Source organism: Panthera onca, chromosome B2 (assembly GCF_046562875.1).
Source record: "Panthera onca isolate mPanOnc1 chromosome B2, mPanOnc1 haplotype 2, whole genome shotgun sequence".
NCBI classification, from domain to species: domain Eukaryota; kingdom Metazoa; phylum Chordata; class Mammalia; order Carnivora; family Felidae; genus Panthera; species Panthera onca.
Window position 1 is genome coordinate 134,103,859 of NC_138343.1, and position 25,072 is coordinate 134,128,930.

Below are 25,072 nucleotides of genomic sequence, written 5' to 3' on the forward strand. Positions count from 1 at the left end.
ACTGGAGTCTGAGATCTGAGAGACTTATCTTGGAAGAAGTAAGGCTTTAAAGATCTCTGATCTGTCAAAAGAGACAGACTAAAATCTCAACAGAGCACCAAGCAGATAGGGCACCGTAGGATCCACACAGAAATTCACTAAAGGGTGTGAGAGGGGAGGGTTGGCAAGAACACCAAAGACAAACTGTGTCTGCTTTCAAGTTCTTGCTCAAGAGCACCTTTATTCCTCCCGAGTGCCAAAAATGAAATCAACAATCCCTTCAGAAAAATAGGACCTACCGTTCTATCTTGACTGGCCTTCAGTGGCAGGGCAGGGAAAGAGCATCATCCTCTGCAGCCCCTTGACTCCCAAGCCTACTCTCCTACCAGATGGAGATTCAGTCCTAGACCTGCTGACCAACCTGCCTTTCCTATCCCCTCAACTACCATGACGAAGTGCTTCTAGTGGGAGGGCTTTGTACACAAGGGCCAAGACTGAACATACAAGTAAAGCAAACTGCAGGTACACAGAGAGGTGTTTTGATTGGGAATCCTACATACAACCTACCATCAGGTTCTTTAAACAAAGGGGAAAATAGGAATAAAAGAAGTAGGTAAGCATCAAAAACAAAATGAATCTACCTGGTAATTCCAGAGACTCTTGAAACAAAAATGGCCAGTAAACAACATTTCACAGTATTTCACGTGAACATGAAATAGACAACAGCACACATTACAACACTGATAACTACAACGAACAGGTACCATTTCATCACTGACAAAAGATTCTGTGCTTGTCAGGAGTTTCACTATGGATGAGGCAGTTACGGTATAATGGAAAGAGCAATGGATTAAAGTGAAAAGTTCTGTGGTCAAATCCTGACTCTAGTGGAAGGTCCTAGGTTAGCCACTTCTTTGAAACTCATTTATATTCCTTTCATTTGTAAGCTGAAAATAATACCTACATTTCACAGAGCAATAAGACAAAGTACTTAGCACTGTGAATGGTATAGAGTATATATTCAATTTATTAAATACGAATCCATAATACATAAAACTATCTCAAAATTAACTACAGTTAACAAACATGTTTATGATGGCATGTGAAGCTAAAGCATCTGTCTCCCTTTTCACTCACATGTGGATCTTGAGAAATTTAACAAAGACCATGGGGGAAGGGAAGGGGAAAAACAGTTACAGTTACAAAAAATAAACCACAAAAAAAATAAAAAATAAAAAATAAATAATAAAGCATCTGTCTCCTATATGACATTTTATTTTATTTTTTGAAGAGTTTATTTTAGGGGTGCCTGGGTGGCTCAGTCAGTTAAGCATCCGACTTCAGCTCTGGTCATGATCTCATGGGTTTTAAGTTCAAGCCCTGCATCAGGCTCTGTGCCGACAGCTCAGAGCCTGGAGCCTGCTTCAGATTCTGTATCTCCCTCTCTCTCTCTGCACCTCCCTGCTTGCTCTCTCTCTCTCTCTCTCAAAAATAAGAAAATATTAAAAAAGAAAAGGATTTTATTTTAAATAATCTGTACACCCAATGTGGGGCTTGAACTCATGACCCCAAAATCAAGAGTTGCATGTTCTACCAATGAGCCAGCCAGGAGCCCTCCTCTATAACATTTTATTTTATTTTTATTTTTTTATTTCATTTCATTTCATTTCATTTCATTTCATTTCATTTTATTTTAAGTTTTTAAGGTTTATTTATTTATTTTGAGAGATAGAACAAGCAAGCAGGGGAGGGGCAGAGAGAGAAAACCCAAGCAGGCTCTACACGGTCAGCACAGAGCTTGATGCCAGGGTTGAACTCACAAACCGGGAGATCATGACCTGAGCCGAAACCAAGAGTGGGACATTTAACTGACTGAGCCACACAGGCGCCCCTTAGAGAGGACTTTAAAGTGAACTTATTTTTTTCTAAAATGTTACATAGGAAGGGCATCTGGGTGGCTCAGCTGGTTAAGCAACTGACTTTTGGTTTCAGCTCAGGTCATGATCTCACGCCTTCGTGGGCTCAAGCTCCACATCAGGCTCTGCGCTGGCAGTACAGAGCCTTCTTCAGATTCTCGCTCTCTCCCTGCCCTTCCCCCACTTGCACTGTCTCTGTCTCTCAAAATAAATAAATAAAGTTAAAAAAAAAAGTCCTCTGTAAATAAACTACATTGAAACCACTTAGGAAGGCAGTATCATTTTTTCAGTGGGTGGATATGTTAGGAAAAGAATCGAGAGGAAAAAAAACCAAAAACTAAATTAAATCCTATTTATATCATCAGTTTATGTGACTCTCAATAAATCACTTCACAAGATTGTGCTTCAAGTTCTTTCTCTGTGGTGAGGAACTGTAATTATACTGGTTTCACACATGCCCCAAATGCTAAAATTAAATTAGCTCTTTGGGGAAAAAGCCCCACAGAAGAGCTACTTCTGCACCAGAACTAGAGTGCATTAGGCCAGTGCATTAGCACCACTGGACCAGAACTAGAGTGCATTAGGCCAACAGCTCCTCTACAGTTCTTGAATACACTTATTTGATTCTTTTGTTTACAAAGCTGCAATTACTACATGTGAAAAACACACCACCTTAGTGCGTTTAGTTTTCGCGAGTCACTGAAAATAGAGAGCGGTGTGAAAATCTAGTCATGCAATCCAGCACGACAGTTTCATGGGAGAAACCAACACTATAGGGAACCCTGACCCGTCACCGTCTCCCACCACGGAGAACACAGCTTCCAGCGGGCCTTCCTCACCTACTTTGGACATTGATCATTTCTTTTTCTGAACTCCCACAAGGTACCATGACCTACCAAACAAACGAGCACATCACTCTCAAGTAGTGTTCTTTCTTATTTGGGGAAAAAAAAAAAAAAAAGAATTCATAAAAATCATGGGAAAGAAAGAAAAGTTTTATAGAAAAAGAAAGTAATCCTGGAATTCCTAGTAAAATTTAGCATGATGTGGTGAATAACTGTCAAAGTAAAATCTTCTAAAAATACTGCATCAAAAATCAAAAACTTACATTATTTTAGCATACAGACATTCAATCTTAAGTTTGACATGCTACTACCAGAAATTCAGTTGACATGTATATATGCGTATGTGGACAATGTCATATGCACAGGGACAGTAAAACAGAAGAACAAAAGATTAGAAACTTCACTGTCCATTAATAGAACTAGTCCAATAAATTATGATATATACATTCAATAGAAAACTGCAGCTGCTGAGACTGTCACTTTTATACACTAACATGAATTGCTCTCTTAGATGTATTATTAAATGAAAAATGCAAGATATGAAGGCAGTATGTATAGCCTGCATCCATTTGTCTTATCCTTTTCTAAAGTTGAAAATAATACATATAAAATATATATACTTCCTTTTTTAAAGGAGAAACCTATAAATATACATAAAATATATACGGGGAAAAAACACACTGAGAGAAAATTCTCAACATAAAATAAACACATATGCATGTCTATTCAAAGAATGTATGCGGAAAATAAAGAAACAGGTGAGAGTGGTTACCTCTCGGAAGGGAAATGGGGTAGATGAGGTGCAGAAGTGGGAGAGTTTTTTACACCACCTTTCATGGACCTTTCCAACTTTGCACCATATGACAATGAAAACAAAAAAAAACCTGTTTTGCATCTAAAAGAACCAAGCCACCACAACGCATCATTTTGCAAATATCTGCAATGGTTTATAAATGGGTTAAAAGTAATTTATAATACAGTCAAAGCCAGTAAATATGTTCATCATCAGCTTAAAATACACATACACACATACATACACTCCCCTTTATCTTAGATTCTCGATAGCAGCTACGTGAAACCATAAATGGCAGAAGTTACATCAATGAACATTTCTCCTAATGAGCAGCACTAAGTCAAAGGAGATATACGCGCAAGCACGCTCACACGCACAAGCAGGCACGCTGAACAGAAACAAAGGAAGATGAACCAACATACCTTTTCCTTTCCATTTAACCTTTGCAACAGACTGGCTAAAATCCACATGTATTCTTCTGTCATCTATAAGTACATTGTCCATTTTGAAGAATGCTTTCTCACAATCTTCTTCCTGAGAGTAATTATAAAAACTCAAGCATAAATCTTTATGGAAAAGATTTCTGCAGCTTCAACAAATACTAAAAATACAAAAGTTTGTTTTTACCCAAACTAACATTTGCAAGCTTATTACACGCGAAATGCCATTAAATGTTTTGTGCCTGTGACCCCAGTTAACTCTGGTAACAAGTGTGTGAGGAACTACTACCTGCTATCATCTCCATTTTCTCAAAGAGAAAACATCAGTTTAGAAAGGCGTAGAAGTTGCCAATGGTCAGCTGGCAAAGGTGAGAGCCAGGACGTGAGCTGAGGCAGTCTGACTGTAGTGGACATACATATACTTACAAATTGTGTTCCCCAAGTCCATAACCCCTTTTACTCAAAACCCAAAAATATCCTGAAAGTTCAAAGTTGTTTTTATAAATTTGGTGTTAAAATCCATTTGACACCAAAACAGTCTCCTAACAGGAGACTATGGACTTAATTTATTCCACTTGGTATGAATATGCATTCATTTCTGTCCAGAAATTGTGATTGATTATGGAGTGCTGACCCAGAGGAGTATGACACAGTCCACAGGTGTGTGTACACACACACGTACACAATTACCTAAGTTCTGAAAAAGCCTGAAATCAGAAACAAAGCTATTCCCAATGGTGTGGATAATGGACTGTGGGCCTGAGATACCAAGGTCCTTGTTACATAAGGATTCTTCCCGTCAGCAACTTTGAAACCCCGTATTTCCATCTCGGACATCTGAACACTAGGAATGATGCATTTCAACCCAGCACTGATCAATTATCTCCTATATTCCTGGAAATGTATCCTTTGGTCTGCTCACAACTTACTACAGGCAATTCAGAGAAGCAGACAAAAAAATAAAACCTAGTTACAATCATATTTATTTACCATGTATGTCAAGAATTAAATGGATCATAAACTCCATGAGGATACAAAGCTTTAGCCATCTTTGTATCTATATCATTTAGAACACCATCTGGTACATGGTAGGCAATCACTGGGGGCATAATTTTAATCAAGTCACATGACCACTATGTGTCTCCACCTACTTATTTGGAAAAGGAGGACAGTACCTATTCTCACAGAGTTGTAAGGATTAAATGCATATCAGGTAGTGTAACACCTGGCTTAAAGAAAGCTATTTGAATAACATAAGCTCTCATCATTATTATTATAGATCTAGAAGGTACCATCTAATCCAATATTCAGGTTTTATTTACAATGAGGGTAATATCTAGAAATAAGAGTTCCAGATAAACTGTCAAATATCATATAATAGTGACAGAGCTCAGATTAACACCTAGAACTTTATACTCAGTCTAGTTCTCTATTATTCAATTACAGATCTATGTAAACAATGCTGAAAAATCATTTCTACAACATGAAAGACATTACCTAAAACTTTAAAGTTTTAAAGATACACTAACTCAGACTGTACCTGAATCTAAACTAAAGGTACATATATTAACACCAACAGATGTTGTATTTATTTAAATAGAGGATATAATAAAATTATTTTTCTTGGGTGCCTAAAGGGCAAATTAATTTTCTAATCTCAGAGACTGGAAAAATTTTATAATTTTTCATACTTTAACACTATATAAGAGCAAAATAAACTTAATATATCTATATAATGACCTACCTTTTCAAATTCAATAAAAGCATAACAAAGGGATTCTCCTGTCTTCCAATCCCGGATAACTTCACAACTGAAAGAAAGTTTGGAAAAAGTGCTTTAAAAAAAAAGCATTTACTCTTACTCTTCAAAAGTGAAGAACAAAATACGCCATTTATTAAAAGTCAAAGTTAAACTCATGGAACTATATTTCTCCCAGTTTCTTCAATAACAATTCAAAAAAAGTAGTTCACCAGTGTAGTAACTAAATTATCTAAATTCTACTCTAAATGCCCAATCTTGGCCTAAATTCCTAATGCACTGAAGAAAGAATAACAGTATTTACTTTACCATGCCAAAAGGAAACTAATGCTAAAAAAACTCTTTAAGTCTTTATTCACTTCTAGTCCAAATGTAAATGAATTATAGAGTATATACAATGATACTGCAGAATGTATACTGTAGTATACAATGTTACTGTATGTAAATTCATACACATGTACATGTTTAATAAGTTTATACTTTGTAGGGTTTTATTTTTTTATTTTCTTGAGAAAGAGAGGGAGCGCGCGTGTGTGCAAGGGAGGGCAAAGGGAGACAGAGAATCCCAGGTGGGCTCCATGCTCAGCACGGAGCCCAACGGGCTTGATCTCATGACTATGAGATCATGACCTGAGCTGAAATCAAGATTCAGACGCTTAACTGACTGAGCCACCCAGGTGTGGCCTTGAATTTTAATACAAACCAAGCTCAAATTAAACTTCATAGCTATAGCTATTAAATAGAACTAATCCATCTTAACAATCAAGTAAAAGGGCCAATAAGAGGAGTTGAAATCACCTGGCTTGCCCATTTACTCACATACCATAAGTCTCATTTTAAAAACAGGAAATGAAATGAATAGGGAAATAAAACATTGTGAGACAAAGGAAAAGTAATCACATTATACCATATGGATCAACTGTTATGACATTTACATATATTAAAATGTAAATATGGAATAATGATCTAACCAAAACTATGACACAATCAAAGTAGTAGGTGGTATGAATGAAGATGGAGAGGATAGGAAGAGACGTAAATCCTCATACGCCTCAGCAGGAAGTCAGTATATAATATCTAAAACTCAAAAATAAAAATGGGGCGCCTGGGTGGCGCAGTCGGTTAAGCGTCCGACTTCAGCCAGGTCACGATCTCGCGGTCCGTGAGTTCGAGCCCCGCGTCAGGCTCTGGGCTGATGGCTCGGAGCCTGGAGCCTGTTTCCGATTCTGTGTCTCCCTCTCTCTCTGCCCCTCCCCCGTTCATGCTCTGTCTCTCTCTGTCCCAAAAATAAATAAAAAAACGTTGAAAAAAAAAAAATTAAAAAAAAAAAAGTAGCAATATAGGAGTATTTTTTGTAAATATGATATACCATAAGTATGTGGAGGAATAAAGTTGAGTAGCCATTTATGGAAAGATTTTTCTTTCAACAGGAAGAATAAAAAATGATTTCATAGGCAAAAACAAAAAAACAAATAAAAAGCCCCAAAACATAACCTAAAAGGACATTCTAAACATAAAATAATACTTTTTAATCAATTACAGTTGACCCTTGAACAACATGGTGGTTAGGGGTCCCAGCCCCCTCCCCTGCAGTAAAAAATAAGCATATAATTTTTGACTCCCCCAGAACTTAACTACTAATAACACAGTCAATTAATACATATTATGTATGTTACATGTATTATATACTGTATTCTTATAATAATGTAAGCTACAGAGAAGAAAATGTTAAGAATAATAAGAAAGAGAATATACATTTATAGTACTATACTGTGTTTATCAAAAGAAATCTGTGTCTAAGTGGCCCCATGCAGTTCAAACCTGCAGTTGACCATGCAGGTCAACTGTATAATTGACCTTCCTCAAGAATATTTCCCTTTCTCACAGAAATACTAGCTTCATAGACTTTTACATTAACAATGCAGGGGGGGCGCCTGGGTGGCGCAGTCGGTTAAGCCTCCGACTTCAGCCAGGTCACCATCTCGCGGTCCGTGAGTTCGAGCCCCGCGTCGGGCTCTGGGCTGATGGCTCAGAGCCTGGAGCCTGTTTCCGATTCTGTGTCTCCCTCTCTCTCTGCCCCTCCCCCTTTCATGCTCTGTCTCTCTCTGTCCCAAAAATAAATAAAAAACATTGAAAAAAAAAATTTAAAAAACAAAAAAAAAACAAAAAAAAAACAAAAAAAAAAACAATGCAGGGGAAGAAAGCATTATTAGCAAAAGAAAAACATTTGGGAAAATTTAGATTCAAATTTATTTTGACATAGGGGTGCGTGGCTGGCTCAGTCAGTAAAGCGTGAGACTCCTGCCCTCAGGGTTGTGAGTTCAACACCCATGGTGGGTGTGGAGACCACTCAAAAAAGAAAAAAATTAATTTTGACATAGATTGCTGGTAATTCTAGGGAGAACTTATATAAGCATTTTAAATATTAAAGATTACTGAGAATACTACAGAACTACTTAAACTGTTCCATTCGTCGGGGCGCCTGGGTGGCGCAGTCGGTTAAGCGTCCGACTTCAGCCAGGTCACGATCTCTCAGTCCGTGAGTTCGAGCCCCGCGTCAGGCTCTGGGCTGATGGCTCGGAGCCTGGAGCCTGTTTCCGATTCTGTGTCTCCCTCTCTCTCTGCCCCTCCCCCGTTCATGCTCTGTCTCTCTCTGTCCCAAAAAAAAATAAAAAAATAAAAAAAAATAAACTGTTCCATTCGCTTCCTGCCTTAGACTGAAAATGTCTGTTGGAAGTGGGAGAATCATTCAATGATATATGTGTGTGTGTATTTGTGTGTGTATATTTCTATATATACACATACACATATAAATACATCTTTTTCTCCCCTGCTATGCAAAAGAGTCATCTGGAAAATTCACCAGTACAAAATTCTAGAGTTCACAGATTCATCCAAAAATGTCATTAGAAAACCACCAATACCTAGTTTTTCTAAAATCACTAATTCTAAAGATTACCTTCTTATTGGCCCAAATCTTGAGAATATTATCTCCAGATCTTCATCTGTGGTCACTGGATTCAATTTACACACAAACAGCACATTTTCTGGAGGTTTAATATCTGCATCAGGTAGGTCTCCCACCTAAATTGCAAGTAAACAAAAATATAAATCAATTCCTTTGTTGTTTCTATTCTAACTACCCTACGTATGCCCAAAATGCTGATTTCCCTAAACAACTGAATTTACATTTGAAATTACAGGCTCAGGGGCACCTGTGTGGCTCATGAGATTGAGCCCCGCTTTGGGCTCTGTTCTGACAGCACAGAGCCTGCTTAGAATTCTCTTTCTCCCTTTCTCTCTGCCCCTTCCCCACTTGTGTGCTCTCTCTTTCTCAAAATAAATAAACTTAAAAAACGAAAAAAAAAAAAAGAAAAAGAAAGAAAGAAACTACAGGCTCAGGAAAAGAAATCTAAATAAGACTGCAAAATCTGAAACCATACTGTATTAATAGCTAATACTTGTCTGACTCTGACTTTCTGTGAATACCATGCTTCGCACTTCACACACACTACTGCCAATTCTTAAAACAACTGTGTGGTTTCCATTTTAAAAATGAGTAAAATAAAATTCAAGAATGTTAAATAATTAACTGAAGGCCACCCAGTAATAAGCAACAGAGTTGGGATTTGAGCCCAGATCTATCTGGCTTCAAAGTCCCAATTTTATCTCCTGTTTTTCTTTTTTCAAGTACTTCATATATTAAAAAAAAAAAAAATTATACAAAGTATATCTAAGGAATGGAGCATGAAAATAAAAAACACCCACGATGCCAACTAGCTTAAGAACTAAAATGTCCCTTTGGTGGCTCAGTCGGTTGGGAGTTTGACTCTTCATTTCGGCTCAGATCATGATCTCGCAGTTCATGGGATTGAGCTCTATGTTGGGCTCTGAACTGGTAGCCTGGAGCCTACCTGGGATTCTCTCTCTCCTTCTCTCTCTCCCTGACTCTGCCCTTCCCCTGCTTGTATTCTCTCTCTCTCAAAATAAACATTAAAAAAAAAAAAAAAGAACTAAAATGTCCCCTGATCCCATTACTTTGTCTCACCAGAGTAACAAATATCCTGCTTTTTGGTTTTCCTTTTTTGCCATTCTCCTGTATCTTCAGAGTTTTCCCAAATAAATATGCATCCCCAAGCAATATAATTTAGTTTTGCTTGTTTTTAAACCTTTGAAAAACATGATCATACTGACACTAGCTTTCTGCATCAGTAATGCTCCATTCTTTCTGCGTTGCTGTTTGATGTGAACAGCAATAATTCAGGGCGAGTGTTTCTTGTTTTTTACTCTCACCTTCACTATCATCTTCTACTTCAACCAAAATGAACTCGACTTCACAACCAACTACTGCACTGAGTACGGTATCCCAGTTCTACTAAAGGACCAATGAGGGTAACTGTGGGAGAACACATGATGGAAATGGTTTCATTGTGGCAACACTGTATTTGTCATGGGCCTTTAGGTGGGCAAACAATACTTCTTTATACATAAATCTGAAAACTCTCAGTAATGATTTCTGATAACACTATCATGTGAAGTATCTCCTCTTGGATAAACACACTTTAAAAAAAAATTTTTTTTTTTTAAAAATCAGAAACAGTAATAAGCAACAGAGCCAGTTAGATCTGCTCAGTGCTTCTGAAGCCTAACAAAAGACAACAATCTGGAGCACCTGGCTGGCTCAGTTGATAGAACATGCTTGACCTCAGGGTTGTGAGTTCAAGCCCCACACTGGGCATAGAGCTTACTTAAAAAAAAAAAAAAAAAAAAAAAAAAAGAAGATGAAACCTGTTAATAGTGAGAATCAAAACAACACACAACCACATATTAGAATGGCCAAAATCCAAAACACTGACAATACCAAATGCTGACAAGGATGTAGAGCAATAGGAACTCTCCATCATTACTGGTGGGAATGCAAAATGGACAGCTAGTTGGGAGGACCGTTTGGCAGTTTTTTAGAGATAAACATAATCTTACCATAAATTCCAGTAATTGCATCTTTAGGTATTTGCCCAAATGAGTTAAAAATTTCTGTCCACACAAAAATCTGTACACAAACGTTTACAGCAGATTTGTTCATACTTGCCAAAACTTGGAAGCAATCAAGACACTTTTTTTGAGAGAGAGTACACACATGCATGAGCTGGGAGAGAGAGAATCCTAAGCAGGCTCCATGCCCGGCACAGAGCCCGGCGCTTGATCTCACAGCCTTTTGATCATGACCTGAGCCGAAATCAAGAGTTGTACACTTAACCGACTGAGCCACCCAGCTGCCCCAAGACATTTTTTAATAGGTGAATGTTTAAACAAACTGTGGTACATTCCATACAATGGAATGTTATTTCGTGATCAAAAGAAATGAGCTATCAAGCCACAAAAATACACGGAGGAATCTTAAGTGCAAATGGCTAAGTGAAAGAAGGCAATCTTAAAAGGATACATACTATGTGATTCCAACTATATGACATTCGGGAAAACGCAACTATGCAGACAGTAAAAAAAGACCAGTGGCTGCCAGGGGAGGGGGGCAGGGAGAGATGAATATGTGAGCACAGAGGATTTTTAGGGCAGTGCAACTATTATGTATGATACTGTAATGACCGATACATGTTGTTACACATTTCTCAAAACTCACAAGATGTACAACACAGAGTGAAACCTAATGTAAATTATGGACTTTAGTTAATAATATTTATCAAATATTGACTCACCAAGTGTAACATATCTACCACACTAATGCAAGATGTTAATAATAAGAGAAACTGTTGGGGAGAGGGATGAGTGTGCACAGAGAATTCTCTGTTACTTTCTATTCAATCTTTCTATAAACCTAAATCAGCCCTAAAAAATAAAATCTACTTAGGGGTACCTGGCTGGCTCAGTCGGTAGAGCATGCGACTCTTGATCTTGGGGTTGTGATTTTACCAAGCACCATGCTCGGTGTAAATATTACTTAAAAAAGTAAAATCTTTGGGGCACCTGGGTGGCTCAGTCAGTTGAGCATCTGACTTCGGCTGAGGTCATGATCTCATGGTTCATGGGTTCAAGCCCCGCGTCAGGCTCTATACTGACAGCTCAGAGTCTGGAGCCTGCTTCGGATTCTGTCTCCCTCTCTCTCTGCCCCTCCCCTGCTCACAATCTGTCTGTCTGTCTCAAAAATAAATAAACATTTTTAAAAAAGTAAAATCTTAAAAAAATATATAAACTCCAAATTTATTAAAGTCAAAGCAAAAAAAAGAATCCATGAGTCCTTAGTAAAAATGCACATATAAATAAAAAGATAAAAAAGAAGGGCCATTCCTTACAGTAGAAGGCAGACTGACAAGTGTAGAAGTAGTGGGAATTAGAAAATCACCACTCTACATGCATCAAAGTAAAGGCTGGTTGAGACAAGAATCATGAACAGCTGAGAAATCCACAGGGACAGTTTGATAAGGGACAAGATATTTGAAAGGTCTCAAATGCTACAGATTGTTTACTAGCTGCAAGAGAAAAACCAAGTATGCAATGGAGACACCAGGCAGAGGATTACCTCGATCAAGTAATCAAAATGAACACTTTCCAATGAAGGGCAGATGGATATTGCGGACCTGTTACTGCAAATGTAACATCTGAGAAGGTCACTTATGTAGTATTCTGTCTGTGCACATAATCTGAATCTAATCACAAGGCAACTGTTGAATATTCTATAAAACAGATGGCTTGTATTCCTCAAAAATGGTAACAGCATGAAAAATAGACAGGTTAAGGAATTCTTTCAAAGGTTAGAAGAAACATGATAACTAAATGCAACAGATGATCAGTTAAGAGCTGGATTCTAGACTTTATGGGGAAAGTTATAAAGATATTACTGAAATAACTGACAAAATTGAAACATGGGTAAAATTTTTATCAATTTTAAATTTCCGGATTTTGATAACTGTACTGTGAATATGCATAATAATATTGTTGCTCTGAGGAAATGCACACTGATATAAGAGGTAAAAAGGAATGATGTTTAGGACTCATTTTCGAATGGTCCAGAAAAAATAATATGTGTATATACATGTATAATTGGAGAGAGGAGGACAGGAGAGAGAAAGGGAGAATGAATAATCAAGCAGATGTGGCAAAAATGTTAAAAATTGGTGAATCTGAGTAAAAGGTATAGAGAAGTTCTCTGTACTACTTTTTTAACTTTCTCATAAATTTGAAATTATCTGAAAAATAAAAGGTTTTGTTATGCTAACCCAACATCTTCCTGGCATAAATTGCCTGTACTTTTGCTTTTGAAATTCTGATGCTAATATAATGTTCTTTCACTTATAAGTCACATATTCTTCCTGCCCAGTTGCTCAAAAGATTTTTCTTTTAAGTGCAGTAATTTTCTTAGAACTTGTTATTCTGTTTGTTGTTCTGGGTCAATAGTTCCAGATACACAGTGTGCTCATTAAAAAGTGTATTTTCAAATTTTTTTTAATGCAGTAAAGTTTTCTTGAATTGTAACCTTTAATATTTGTTCCTTCAGCTTGAGATGAGAACAATGAATTTTGAAACAGGGCAAGAATCTGCAAGCTCTACTATGTAAAACAATGATAATAATAAAAACTGAATTATTCATTCAAATATTTATTGATGATCTACTGTGTGATAGGTATGCCTATTCCACAAAAAATTAACAAATGGAAAAAATGTCTGGTAGGTCAATTAATCACTATTGAAGAACTGTTCCCCAAAGGACTTCATACTGTTAATAATACAAAGCAGTATGTTTTAGGGTGCTCAATTTCTACACAGGTTCCTTCCTCCTATAACTACTTAACCTCAATACTTGAGTTGTATAAAGAATTATTAATATACATAAAATTCAGTGCAATAAACACTCTTTAAAAATGAGATAAATAGGGGTACATGGGTGGCTCAGTTGGTTAAGCCATCCAGCTCTTGGTTTCGGCTCAGGTCATGATCCCAAGGTCATGGGATTAAGCCCCATACTGGGCTCTGTGCTGAGCTTGGAGCTGCTTGGGATTCTCCCTCTTTCTCCCTCTCCCTTTGCCCGTCTCCCCAGCTCACACACACGCACACTCTCTCTAAAATAAAATAAATGAATGAGATGAATATAAATAATTGAAATTCAACCCATATTTGAAGTTGTATATCCACTGCCTATTTTTGAAAAAGGCACTTAGCACTATATTGATAATGGAACCAAAATTTGTTTACCTTTCATGTGTCCTATAAAATTTAATCCAGAAAAAATTCAAAGCTAAGTTTTTAATATTTTGATTATCAAAGAGCCAAAAATAAATTTACAATGAGTTACATATTAAATAAATTTCAGAACAACTATATGACCAAAGATAATCATCTTACCATTTCTAACAGAATAGCTTGAGTTTTGGCCTCTTTTTCTGCCTTTATTTCTTCTACTTCTTCAGCTGATCTTCCTTTAAAATCATCAATTTCTTCATCTGCTCCTATTCGACCACTCTGTAAGGCAGAAGCCACTTAAAAATATACTGAAAGAATTGAAAAATCTGAGAAACATGGGAGACATGGCACTTTATCCTTAGTTCCATCAAATATGTTAGAACAGAAACTCAAACAAACTTACAAGCCTCAGAAAATTATTTTAAATTAATTTGATAATATCGGCCAGACTAAGCTTCTAATTTATTGTTAAATCAAGATAAACATTTTTAAAGAAACTATCTAGTATCCAACTCAGTGCTGAATGCAGAAGATAAATGATCTTAAAAGTTAAGCACCAAATCCCAACTATAAAAATCAATTCAGCTTTGACAAAGCTTCATAAACAGAAACTTATACCTTAAAATGTAAGAGGAAAAAGTCTGCATTATGCCACAAAAATATCGAGGTTCTAGTATAGCTCCAGAGTGTCCCCAGTTGAAAAGCTCCCTTACAAGATGATGTTTAATTTAGCCTTAAAGCTATACTCCTACACAGAGTTAGGAGATAAGAAAAACATTTTCACAAGGTATTAACATAAACTTCTAGAGCTAAGGCTCTACTGGTGGAACAGAAATTGAAGAAAGAAAATCAGGGAAATGAAAAGAAATTAGGGAAAGGAAAAAATAATTCTAAACTTGTCCTAGTACAACTGATCAAGCAAGACATTCTGAAGAAATAAGTTTTAACGGACTAAAAAGCAAAATCTATGCAAAGCATTAGTATGCACATACATTCAATCACAAGAAGGCTCCACTTACATCGAGCTGTTCCCTTGTAGGTTCTGGTGATCGATCAGGGATTAATAAATCTGGAGGGTCATCAAATGGATCATCTAAAATCACTGTGTGATTTATCCTTACAAAATAAATCCAAGTCAAAAGGTTACATTTACATTATTTCAGAACCCCTGTTTTACTTTTTATAAAGGTTATAACAAATGTCTTAAGTATCTCTAATGACAAAGAACCATAGGCACTTAAATTTTAATGCACAAGGATATATTACTAGAGTACCATTTATCTTAGATTTACTACTCTGCATTGCTCTAAAATAACATGTCTAATATTAACATAAATGTCTAAATCTTAGTAGTTTTGCCATTATTACTCAATATGCATTTTTTAAAAACTAAATTAAAGGATTAATAATTCTTCCCAACATAAGCAACTATAATTAATTAGTACAAGTATAAAAATACAAAAAAATCTCGTTTGCTTTATGGAGTTTTATAGTCTTGTATTAATACACATTTTGGAATTATCCAAAAACCAGTCCTGCACTTGATATCTCCACTATGTGTCAAACACTACAGTATTAAAACATTCTAGTACATTGAGACACCAAACACACCTGATATCCTGATATGGTACAAAGTCCTTGTCAACAAAGGTCTCATTAATTTTCTTAATTATGTCCATGCCTTCTGTCACCTCACCAAACACCGTATGAACACCATCAAGGTAATCTAGATTATCTCCTGTAGTAATAAGAAACTGCATAGAAAGACACAGCAAAATATAAAAATAGATCTATAATTCTAACTGAAATCAATGACAGACTGATAGAAAAAATACACAAAAGTAATACTTCACGTTAACTGTGTGGATTCTTACCCACTTGTTACTTTTAAAAAGTATTCCCTGATTGTTTAGAATACTTGGGCAAACCAAAGCTCAGTTTCTTCACATGTGAACTGTGAGGAAAAAAACCCATCTACCCCAAAATGGGTTGTTGTAAGGATTAAACGAGACAATGAATGAAAGGTTCTCAATATGATCTGTTTTGAAGTACAGACCACAGTGTCAACAGTGATGACCCATGGATAGGGGGATTGTAGATGCTATTTTCTCCCACGTACTGTGTTGTGTTTTCTGATCTCCCCATAATGGACATACCTTACATTTAAAAGGATAAAATAACTTTTTTTAAACATTTTATTTTTAAGTCATCTCTACACCCAACATGAAGCTCAAACTCACAACCCCGACATTAAGAGTCGCACACTCTACCGACTGAGCCAGTCAGGCACCCCCCCAAATTTTTTTATATAGAAAAAAATATAGTGTAATATTTTTCTTCTAACAACTATCTTTGCAATTCTCTTCTTATTGGGTAGTTTGAAAAGATAACTCTGTGGCTCTTTCTAGTCCTTCATTTTAAAACAAAATTCATCTTCTCACTCATCTCCTCACCTGAGATCCATGTTGATCACTGCCATTGTTCACCATGGACACAGTGCCTTTCTTCTTGTGCTTAATTCTTGGTACTTTTTCAGCTTCGAAAAAGCTTGCTTGATCACCATACAGTTGACTGAAAAAATACATAATAAAGCTTTAAAATATAAGTACCCTCAATATGAAATACAGAAGTTCTAGTACCAAACAGAACTGCCATTTCTTTGTAGAAATACCATTATGATTCAAAATACTCTTTTTTGCTATAGACATTTAGGGAACTTAAGGGAAAAATCTATCTTTGAACGATATTTTAAAAAGCTGATTGAAATATGCTAGTTAACACTGTTAAGAGGCAATTCTATTTTTTCTCATTTAAAAACAAGGGGCGCCTGGGTGGCGCAGTCGGTTAAGCGTCCGACTTCAGCCAGGTCACGATCTCGCGGTCTGTGAGTTCGAGCCCCGCGTCAGGCTCTGGGCTGATGGCTCGGAGCCTGGAGCCTGTTTCTGATTCTGTGTCTCCCTCTCTCTCCGCCCCTCCCCTGTTCATGCTCTGTCTCTCTCTGTCCCAAAAATAAATAAAAAACGTTGAAAAAAAAATTTAAAAAAAAAAAATAAAAACAAAAGAACTCACCCAAAAACAGACTCTCCTCCACGGCCAGTCCCTGTAGGATCACCAGTTTGTATAATAAAATCCCTCTATAATAAATAGGATACATTATTAAATCACAGAGTTTGCTAAGTGGTTCCAATAATAGACATGACTAATATCTACCAACTTACCTGTACATTGTGAATAAGACAATAATTGTAATATTTTATTTTGCACAACTTCAGGAAATTCAAGCAGGCTGAAAGAAAGTAAATATTAAACTTATCACAGTAGTTCACAAATACATTTTTAAGCAAGTATATGCACAGTTGGTATAATTTAATTTCTAAATTACCACATAAACACTTCCCCCCAATGCTCAAATGTCCAAAGTCATAAAAAAGAAAATTAGTGTAGGAAAAAAACAATATATTTTAAATCATCTTTGTATTCTCTTTTTTTTTTTTTTTTAGGACTTCTTGATCATCCGAGCTAATGCAGGAAACTAACATTTGGGATAAGCAATCATTTATTAATGGATTAGTTTTGCAAGAGAAAAAAAAGAACAAAGAGTATACTATAATACAGTATAATTATATAACAAATATACTATAATACAGTAATATATTATATAATATAGTATATACCGTATATATATGTACGTGTAGTACATATATAGTATACTCTTAGATGTATACTATATGAATCCAGCAGAGTACCTGTAAATGGATATAAATTATATAAATTAGAGAAAATCAAATATCTGAGACCAATTTTTTTTAGAGATTTTATTTTAAGTAATCTCTATACCCAACATGGGGCTCGAACTCACAACCCCAAGCCCAAGTGAGCCAGCAAAGCACCTGAGACCAATTTTTTTACGATGATTAAATACCCCTTCACAAAAATCCATACGCTGATCATATACCAGGTTTCTCATATAAATTCACTCACTTATTCAATAAACATTTACTGAGTACGTTTTAGGTGCCTGGCACCACTGTCACAAATGCCATTAAACCATAGTCCCTGTCCTCGACAAGTTCACAGTCTAATTGTGGAGAGATACACTAACAAGTTCTCGGAACATTAAGCCAGAAACCAGACAGAAAGACCTATGAGGCTGTCTAGAGAGCTTATACCCAAACCAAATTAGTTACAATACTGGATATACCCAATAATACCATTTGTGCCACTTAAATAGCAAAATAGTAAAAAGTGAGTTTAAAAAAGCCGCAAGAGTTCAAAAGAAAGATTGTTTCTGGCCAGGAAAATTAGAAGACCTCATGGAGGTTTAAGGTGGGCATTAAAAGAACTAGACAAGCAAAAAGCAGATCGAGTAAGCATTTCAAGCTGAGAAGACATTATGAATAAGTCTAGAAGTGCAAATTTAAATGCTTTCTGAAGGGTCCGAAAGACCAGTTTACGTTCTGTAACACCCTGGTAATACTAGAGTAAGAGAGGGTAGAGAGACTGAAGGGGTAGGACGGGGCTAATCTATTGGAAGGTCTTGAATACCAGGCTCTTGATAGTTTTTCTGGAAAAAAACAGATTTCTGGATGACTGTTAAATACAATGCTACATAGTGCATATGGTACGAATGTGCAACAAAGATACCACTCTGGTAGGGGATACTGAAAATGGGAGAGGTTGTGCATATGCGAGCATAGGGGGTATATGGGAAATCTCTCTAAATACCTTTCCCTCAATTTTACTATGAACCTTAAATTGTTCTTAAAATATAAAGTCGTTTAAAATAGGCAAGGGGGGTGGTGAACACAGAATAATGTACAGAGAAGTGGAATCACTATACTGCACCTAAAGTAATGTAACGCTACGTGTCAACTAAACTCAAATTTAAAAAAAAAATTTTTTTTTTAAGGCAAGGGGGAGAATCTATAGATTAAAAGATATTTAAGAAAGGGGTGTGCCTGGCTGGCTCAGTCGGTAGATTATGGGGCTCGATCTCAGGGTGGTGAGTTCAAGCCCCATGTTGGGTGTAAAGATTACTTAAAAATAAAATCTTTAGGGGGGCCTGGGTGCCTCAGTCACTTAAGCGTCTGACTTTGGCTCAGGTCATGATCTCGTGGTTCATGAGTTCGAGACTGCGTTGGGCTCTGTACAGACAGCTCAAAGCCTGGAGCCGGCTTCAGATTCTGTGTCTCCCTCTCTCTCTGCCTGTCCCCCACTTGCTCTCTCTCTCTCTCGAAAATAAACATAAAAAATAATTAAAAATAAATAAAAATAAAATCTTTAAAAAATATTTTTTAAAACAAGGTATTTAAGAAATCAACCAATATAATAATGGACCTTGTATGGATCTGCATTTAAATTAGCAAATATTTTTTAAAAATTTTTTTAAATGTTTGGGGCACCTGGGTGGCTCAGTCGGTTGGCCGTCAGACTTCGGCTCAGGTCATGATCTCATGGTTCATGGGTTCGAGCCCCATGTTGGGCTCTGTGCTGACAACTCAGAGCCTGAAGCCTGTTTCATATTCCGTCTCCTTTTCTCTATGCCCCTCCCCCGCTCGCGCTCTGCCTCTCTCTCTCAAAAATAGACAAACATCAAAAATTTTTTTACTTTTTATTGATATTTGAGAGACACAGAAGGAGACAGAGAGAGAGAGAGAGCAAGCACTTGCGCACGCACTTGAGCAGGGGGAAGGGCAGAGAGATGGAGACAGAATCGGAAGCCAGCTGCAGACAATGAGCTGGGAGCTGTCAGCACAGAACCTGATGGGGGCTCGAACCCACAAGCAGTGAGATCACGACCTGAGCCAAAGTCGGACACTTAACCGACTGAGCCACCCAGATGCCCCCAAATTACCAAATATTTTTAAAACATTTATGAGACAATAATAAAATATGAATGAAATTAAAATATTACTGCTAATTTTTTAAGATATGATAATGATTTGGGGTTATGGTTTTTTTTTAATAATTTTTTAGAAATTCAAAATGAGGGGTGCCTGGGTGGCTCAGTCAGTTAAACGCCTGACTTCAGTTCAGGTCATGATCTCGCTGGTCCCCGAGTTGAGCCCCACGTCCAGCTCTGTGCTGACCACTTGGAGCCTGTTTCAGATTCTGTGTCCCTCTCTCTCTCTGCCCCTCCCCCGTTCACGCTCGGTTTCTCTCTGTCAAAAATAAACATTAAAATTTTTTTTTAAATACAAAATGAAGTAATTACAGATAAAATAAACCCCATGTAATAGACTTATTACAAAAAATCCAGTATAAATGAAACAATACTGGTTATGTGTTGACAGCTCTTCATTATAGCCGGTCATTGGCGCATGAAGGTTCATTTACGTGACTCTTTCTACTTCTGTATAGGTTTCAAGTTTTCTATACTAAAAAGTAAAAAAATGAAAGAAATAGCAGAAAGGGAGAGAGGGAGGGAGGAAGGAAAATAAGCCTGGATATGTTTACTATAAGTTGATAAGCAGTTACACACGTAAGTAAGTATCCAATCACATGCTTGCAAATATATACAAATGGGGTGGGCTTAGTTTTTAGCGTTCCAAACTGCAGTTGCAGAATTGCTACTTGTCTATTCTGCCTGCGTTCACTAGGCGGGCAAACCCTACTCCCTCTTGAATTCCTCACAACCCTGGGAAAAGAGGCCCCAGCCAGGTGCCCCACACGAAGTAACCAACTCAAAGAAAAGCAAACCAAGAGATGAAAAATACAATTCCCTATAACATCATTTGAACCCCTGGATCCCACCATCCTTAAAGCCAAGTTTACCCCAGTAGCAGGAGGCAATCAATTATTTTCTTTGTTTAAGCCAATGTGATTTGAGTTTCTATCATCTGCACAGAGAATCCTAACTGACAAACACACACATATATACATTAGTCACTATAATGAGCCTTTAGTGTGTGCAAAGTGGCAGGCGTTGCACTAGGTGCTTAGGATAGAAAGACAAGGAAGGCACTACAGTCCCTCCTCTCCTGGAGTTTACGTTCTTGAGGAGACAAGAACTGCAAACAATTACAGGATAACAGGCAAACGATGTAACAGAATGTGTTACATGCTTTTTAAAAAGATCTTAGAGCAGAAGAAACAGATCTAACTCTGCTCAGGGACAAGGGAGAGCCTCACAGAAGAAATCATGCTTGATCCAAGGTGTGAATAATAAGCAGGAAGTCGGCCAACAGGACAACAGTAGAGAGAACTGTGGGGTAGAGGCAACAGTATGAGAAAGGCCGGGAAGTATGACTGAGCATGTAGTGTTGTGGGGTGGGAGTGGGGGGTGTACAACTGAGTGTAGGATACTGGGACAGCAGGAAAGCAATTACTGCAGGTGGTACTGTGGCTTGTTTCATCTTTTTAAAAAAATTTTTTTTGAATGTTTATTTATTTTTGAGAGCCAGAGAGAGAGACAGAGCATGAGCAGGAGAGGAGCAGAGAGAGAGAGGGAGACACAGAATCCAAAGCAGGCTCCAGGCTCCGAGCTGTCAGCACAGAGCCCAACGGCGGGGCTCGAACCCACCAGCCGTGAGATCATGACCCGAGCCGAAGTCGGACGCTCAACCGACTGAGCCACCCAGGCGCCCCTCGTTTCATCCTTTTGATGGACTCTGCGTTCCAAGGGGACAGGATGCTAATTGTAACTTATCTCTGTGGCCTCCAGCTTCTCCCTGATCTGAAACATCCTCCACTGTTGCCCCTTATCTTCCTAAAACAAGTCGGCCATGCCTCAATCCTGCTTTTAAAACCTTCCAGGACCCTCATCAGTCGTCAGTAGAGCACACAAGGCTATTCACATCTGACCTAACCAATATAACCTATACGACCAGACACGCAGTCTGCCATTCCGTGTCACATATCATTCCTTCAAGCCCTGCCAAACTACTTGCTGTTTCCAGAAAGTTCTAAGCAAACTTAAAAAAAAAAAAAAAACAACACACCCTCACTCCCACTCATCTTTCAAAGAGCTAGTTCAAGTGTTCTACTTTCTTTGCTGGCTTCACTTCTCCCCGCCCCCAGCCAGGAAGAATCACTCCTCCCTCCGGTTTCCATGGCAACTTACACATTCTTCAACCACAACACTTACAATGGGTTTGTAAGACTTAACAACACTTAAAGGGGCTCCCACGCCTATTTCTCTCGGTGGAAAGTTAGACCCTTAAGGACAAGACGCCTATCCCAGAGCCTGGCAGTCTACACAGCAGGCGATCAATGAGCGTTTGCTTCGGCTCCGTGCACACCTCCGGACAGCCCTTCCTCCACCCACGCTGGATGCCCACACTCACTGCTCCAAACACATCCTTCGTACTTCCATCAGGACTCCCTGGTTACACCCCAAGGAATACTGGTTGTGTTCCTCTCACGAGTAAAGCGCAGTACAGCCACAAAACCTACAGGCTTGGTTATATGCAGCCTGCACGCGCACACACGCGCACACACAGGCATTTAATGCCACAAGCACCCGCCACCCGATTGGCCGGCACCAGATTCGAGACAGAGGCCGCTCCTCACAAAAACTTTTCCAACCACGGCCCGCTAGTGAAACAGCCCAGTCGTGGGCGCCAGGAGCCCAGAAGCCCGAACCCGGTCAAGGGGGCCGGGCAGCGAAGGGACAGTGGGGAAAGGAGAGCGCGGCCCCGGCGAAACGCGAGCGGGGCCCGGGCCTCACCGCGCGGCCGCTCCTCGGTGTACAGATCGATGACGACGTCGCCCAGAGTGGTCTCCAGCAGAACCGCCATGGCGCCCGCTGCTCCTCCGCAACAAGCCGCGGGTGTGACAGGCGCAGCCCGTCGTGGTCTACGCCACGCGTCACTCTCGGCGCGACGCCTTTTTACGTCATTCTTCCGGCGACTCCGCCCCCCTCGCAGGCGGCTCGGTCCGCGCGTTGGCTGTGTCCGCGTGGTGGGGCGGTGATGGGTCCCGCCTCTGGCGCGGTCCTTTTGAAAATCCTGGTTCGCCCCGGGCGACTGGCACGGAAGCCTGTCGCTCGAAAGGACGTCTGTAAAGGGTATTGTGCCTCTTTTGTGTCCATCTCAAGAACGAGGCGGACCTTCCAGCAGCCGTTTCTTCTCTGCTCCTCGCCGCCTCGAGGGCGACAATGGCGCCAGCTTCGCCTGTGTTCTTGCGGGTACTACTCGGGGTTTCCTAATCGGTGTCTTCTCGTCTCCCTAAATCGAAACCTTTAGGCGTTAAATGCACAATTTGTCACCCAGAAAGGTGGTTCACAGGGAGTTCTTCCCTGGCTAATCGTGCCTGGGGCAGAGGCCTTGTTACGGCAACAGATAGTGGTTGGCCCTTCGTGCGACAAGCTAAAAGGCTTCAGCCCCAGCTCTCTACTGGTTTTATCCATAATCTTTGACTTTGAAGACTTAACTACATTTGGTCTCCGTTCAGGGTTTCCATGCAAAGTTTATTCCCCGAAATCTGTCCAAGCAGATCACTCCCCTTTTTTTTTTTTTTTTTTTTTACCATTTTATACATACTTCTAGCTTCCAATTACTTCACATCTAAATAAAAGCCAACGTTTTTATAACGGTCTACAAGGCCGTACCGGATACTCTGCTGCCAGGTCTTACTTGTCTTCTCTCCTATTCTGAAGCCACACAAGACTCTTGCTATTCTTTGAACACTATTGGCCATTCTTCTGCCTCAGGCCTAGGGGCTCGCTGCGCGTTCAGATTAGAACCCTCTTGTCTAGATACTTGCATGGGTCTCCTTCACCTACTATAGGTCTCTTGCTCATAGGTCATCTCAATGAACCCTTCCCTGACCACCATAATTAAAATTAACCCCGTATATACATGTTTGGTTTTTTTTCCAGACAGCTTTTCTCCATGGCACTTTTTACTATCTAACATGCTATTTATGAATTTGTTTATATTTTTATATTATTAAAATATAAGCTCTAGGGGCGCCTAGGTGGTTCAGTCCATTAAGCGTCCAACTCTGGATTTCCGCCCAGGTCATGATCTCACGGTTCCTGAGTTGGAGCCCTGCATCCGGCTCTCTGCCCTCAGCCCAGAGCCTGGTTCAAATCCTTTGTCCCTACCTCTGCCCCTCCCCTGCTTGCACTCCCTCCCTCTCTCTCAAAAATAAACATTTAAGGGGCACCTGGGTGGCTCAGTCTGTTGAGCCTCCGACTTCGGCTCAGGTCATGATCTCACAGTCCGTGAGTTCGAGCCCTGTGTCCGGCTCTGTGCTGACAGCTCAGAGTCTGGAGCCTGCTTGGGATTCTGTGTCTCCCTCTCTCTCTGCCCCTCCCCCACTCACGCTCTGTCTCTCTCTCTCCTTCAAAAATAAATAAACGTTAAAAATTAAAAAAAAATAAACATTTAAAAACAATAATAATAAAATAAAATATAAGCTCTAGAAGGCCAAAGCCAATTTTGCCTGTCTTATTTACTGTTATATCCCTAGTGCTTATGACAGCTTGCCACTTAATGGATGAATAAATATTAGCTGAGTGAATTAATGAATATTGGCAATTAATTAAAGAAATGCAAATTAAAATAACAATGAAATTGTTGATGGGAATGTAAAATAGTACAGCTATTTTGGACACTGCATTGAAGTCATCTGATCTTTTCCCAATATAGTAAGAGTACAGATTACAGGGTAATATTTGATAGAATTTTGTATATGCTTAAAAGAAATATTATAGATGAAGAAAAAAAGAGGATTTGGAAAAATTAAGTAATTTTTAATGACAAATTTGGACTATTACAAAAAGAATTAGAAATTGACATAACAAATATGAGGAATCATTTCATATATAAAGTGATTCAGTAATGACCAGAAATGATATTGCCAGTCTCTTTTGCAGACTCCAAGCCCAGGTGTGTATATCTTATGCCCAAGATAGAATACCTTATTTATTACTCAGTGTGTAATTTGCTAGATCTTTAAATTATGGTGTGCTGGACACACACACACACACACACACACACATACTGACATATCATTAAATATCAAATATTCTACCTTCGTGGGAAAAATGCCATATCATGACATGATATAGTTTATGCTTGTCATCATCTTAATTACACTTGGAATTTCTAATGGTATAAATATTTAAGTGGTTTATATAGTAGACACATAGGTGAAAAGAAATGAGATATATCCTTCACAGTTCTACCAAATATAAATAC

At 38.5% G+C, this 25,072-nt stretch overlaps 1 protein-coding gene across 1 annotated transcript in view; it reads right to left on the reverse strand.

Annotated features, from left to right (window-relative positions):
- The window catches only part of PPIL4 (peptidylprolyl isomerase like 4), a 37,123-nt gene extending 14,395 nt beyond the window's left edge, over positions 1-22,728 (reverse strand). The window contains exons 1-10 of the mRNA XM_078447455.2: positions 22,594-22,728; positions 17,144-17,211; positions 16,995-17,059; positions 16,379-16,496; positions 15,537-15,679; positions 14,945-15,041; positions 14,088-14,204; positions 8,692-8,816; positions 5,718-5,784; positions 3,956-4,067 (exon numbers count right to left, since the gene is read on the reverse strand). Of these exons, the coding sequence (XP_078303581.1) occupies positions 3,956-4,067; positions 5,718-5,784; positions 8,692-8,816; positions 14,088-14,204; positions 14,945-15,041; positions 15,537-15,679; positions 16,379-16,496; positions 16,995-17,059; positions 17,144-17,211; positions 22,594-22,663 (982 nt within the window). The 5' untranslated portion in view covers positions 22,664-22,728. The remainder of the gene's footprint in view (positions 1-3,955; positions 4,068-5,717; positions 5,785-8,691; positions 8,817-14,087; positions 14,205-14,944; positions 15,042-15,536; positions 15,680-16,378; positions 16,497-16,994; positions 17,060-17,143; positions 17,212-22,593) is intronic.
- Positions 22,729-25,072: the final 2,344 nt, after the last annotated feature.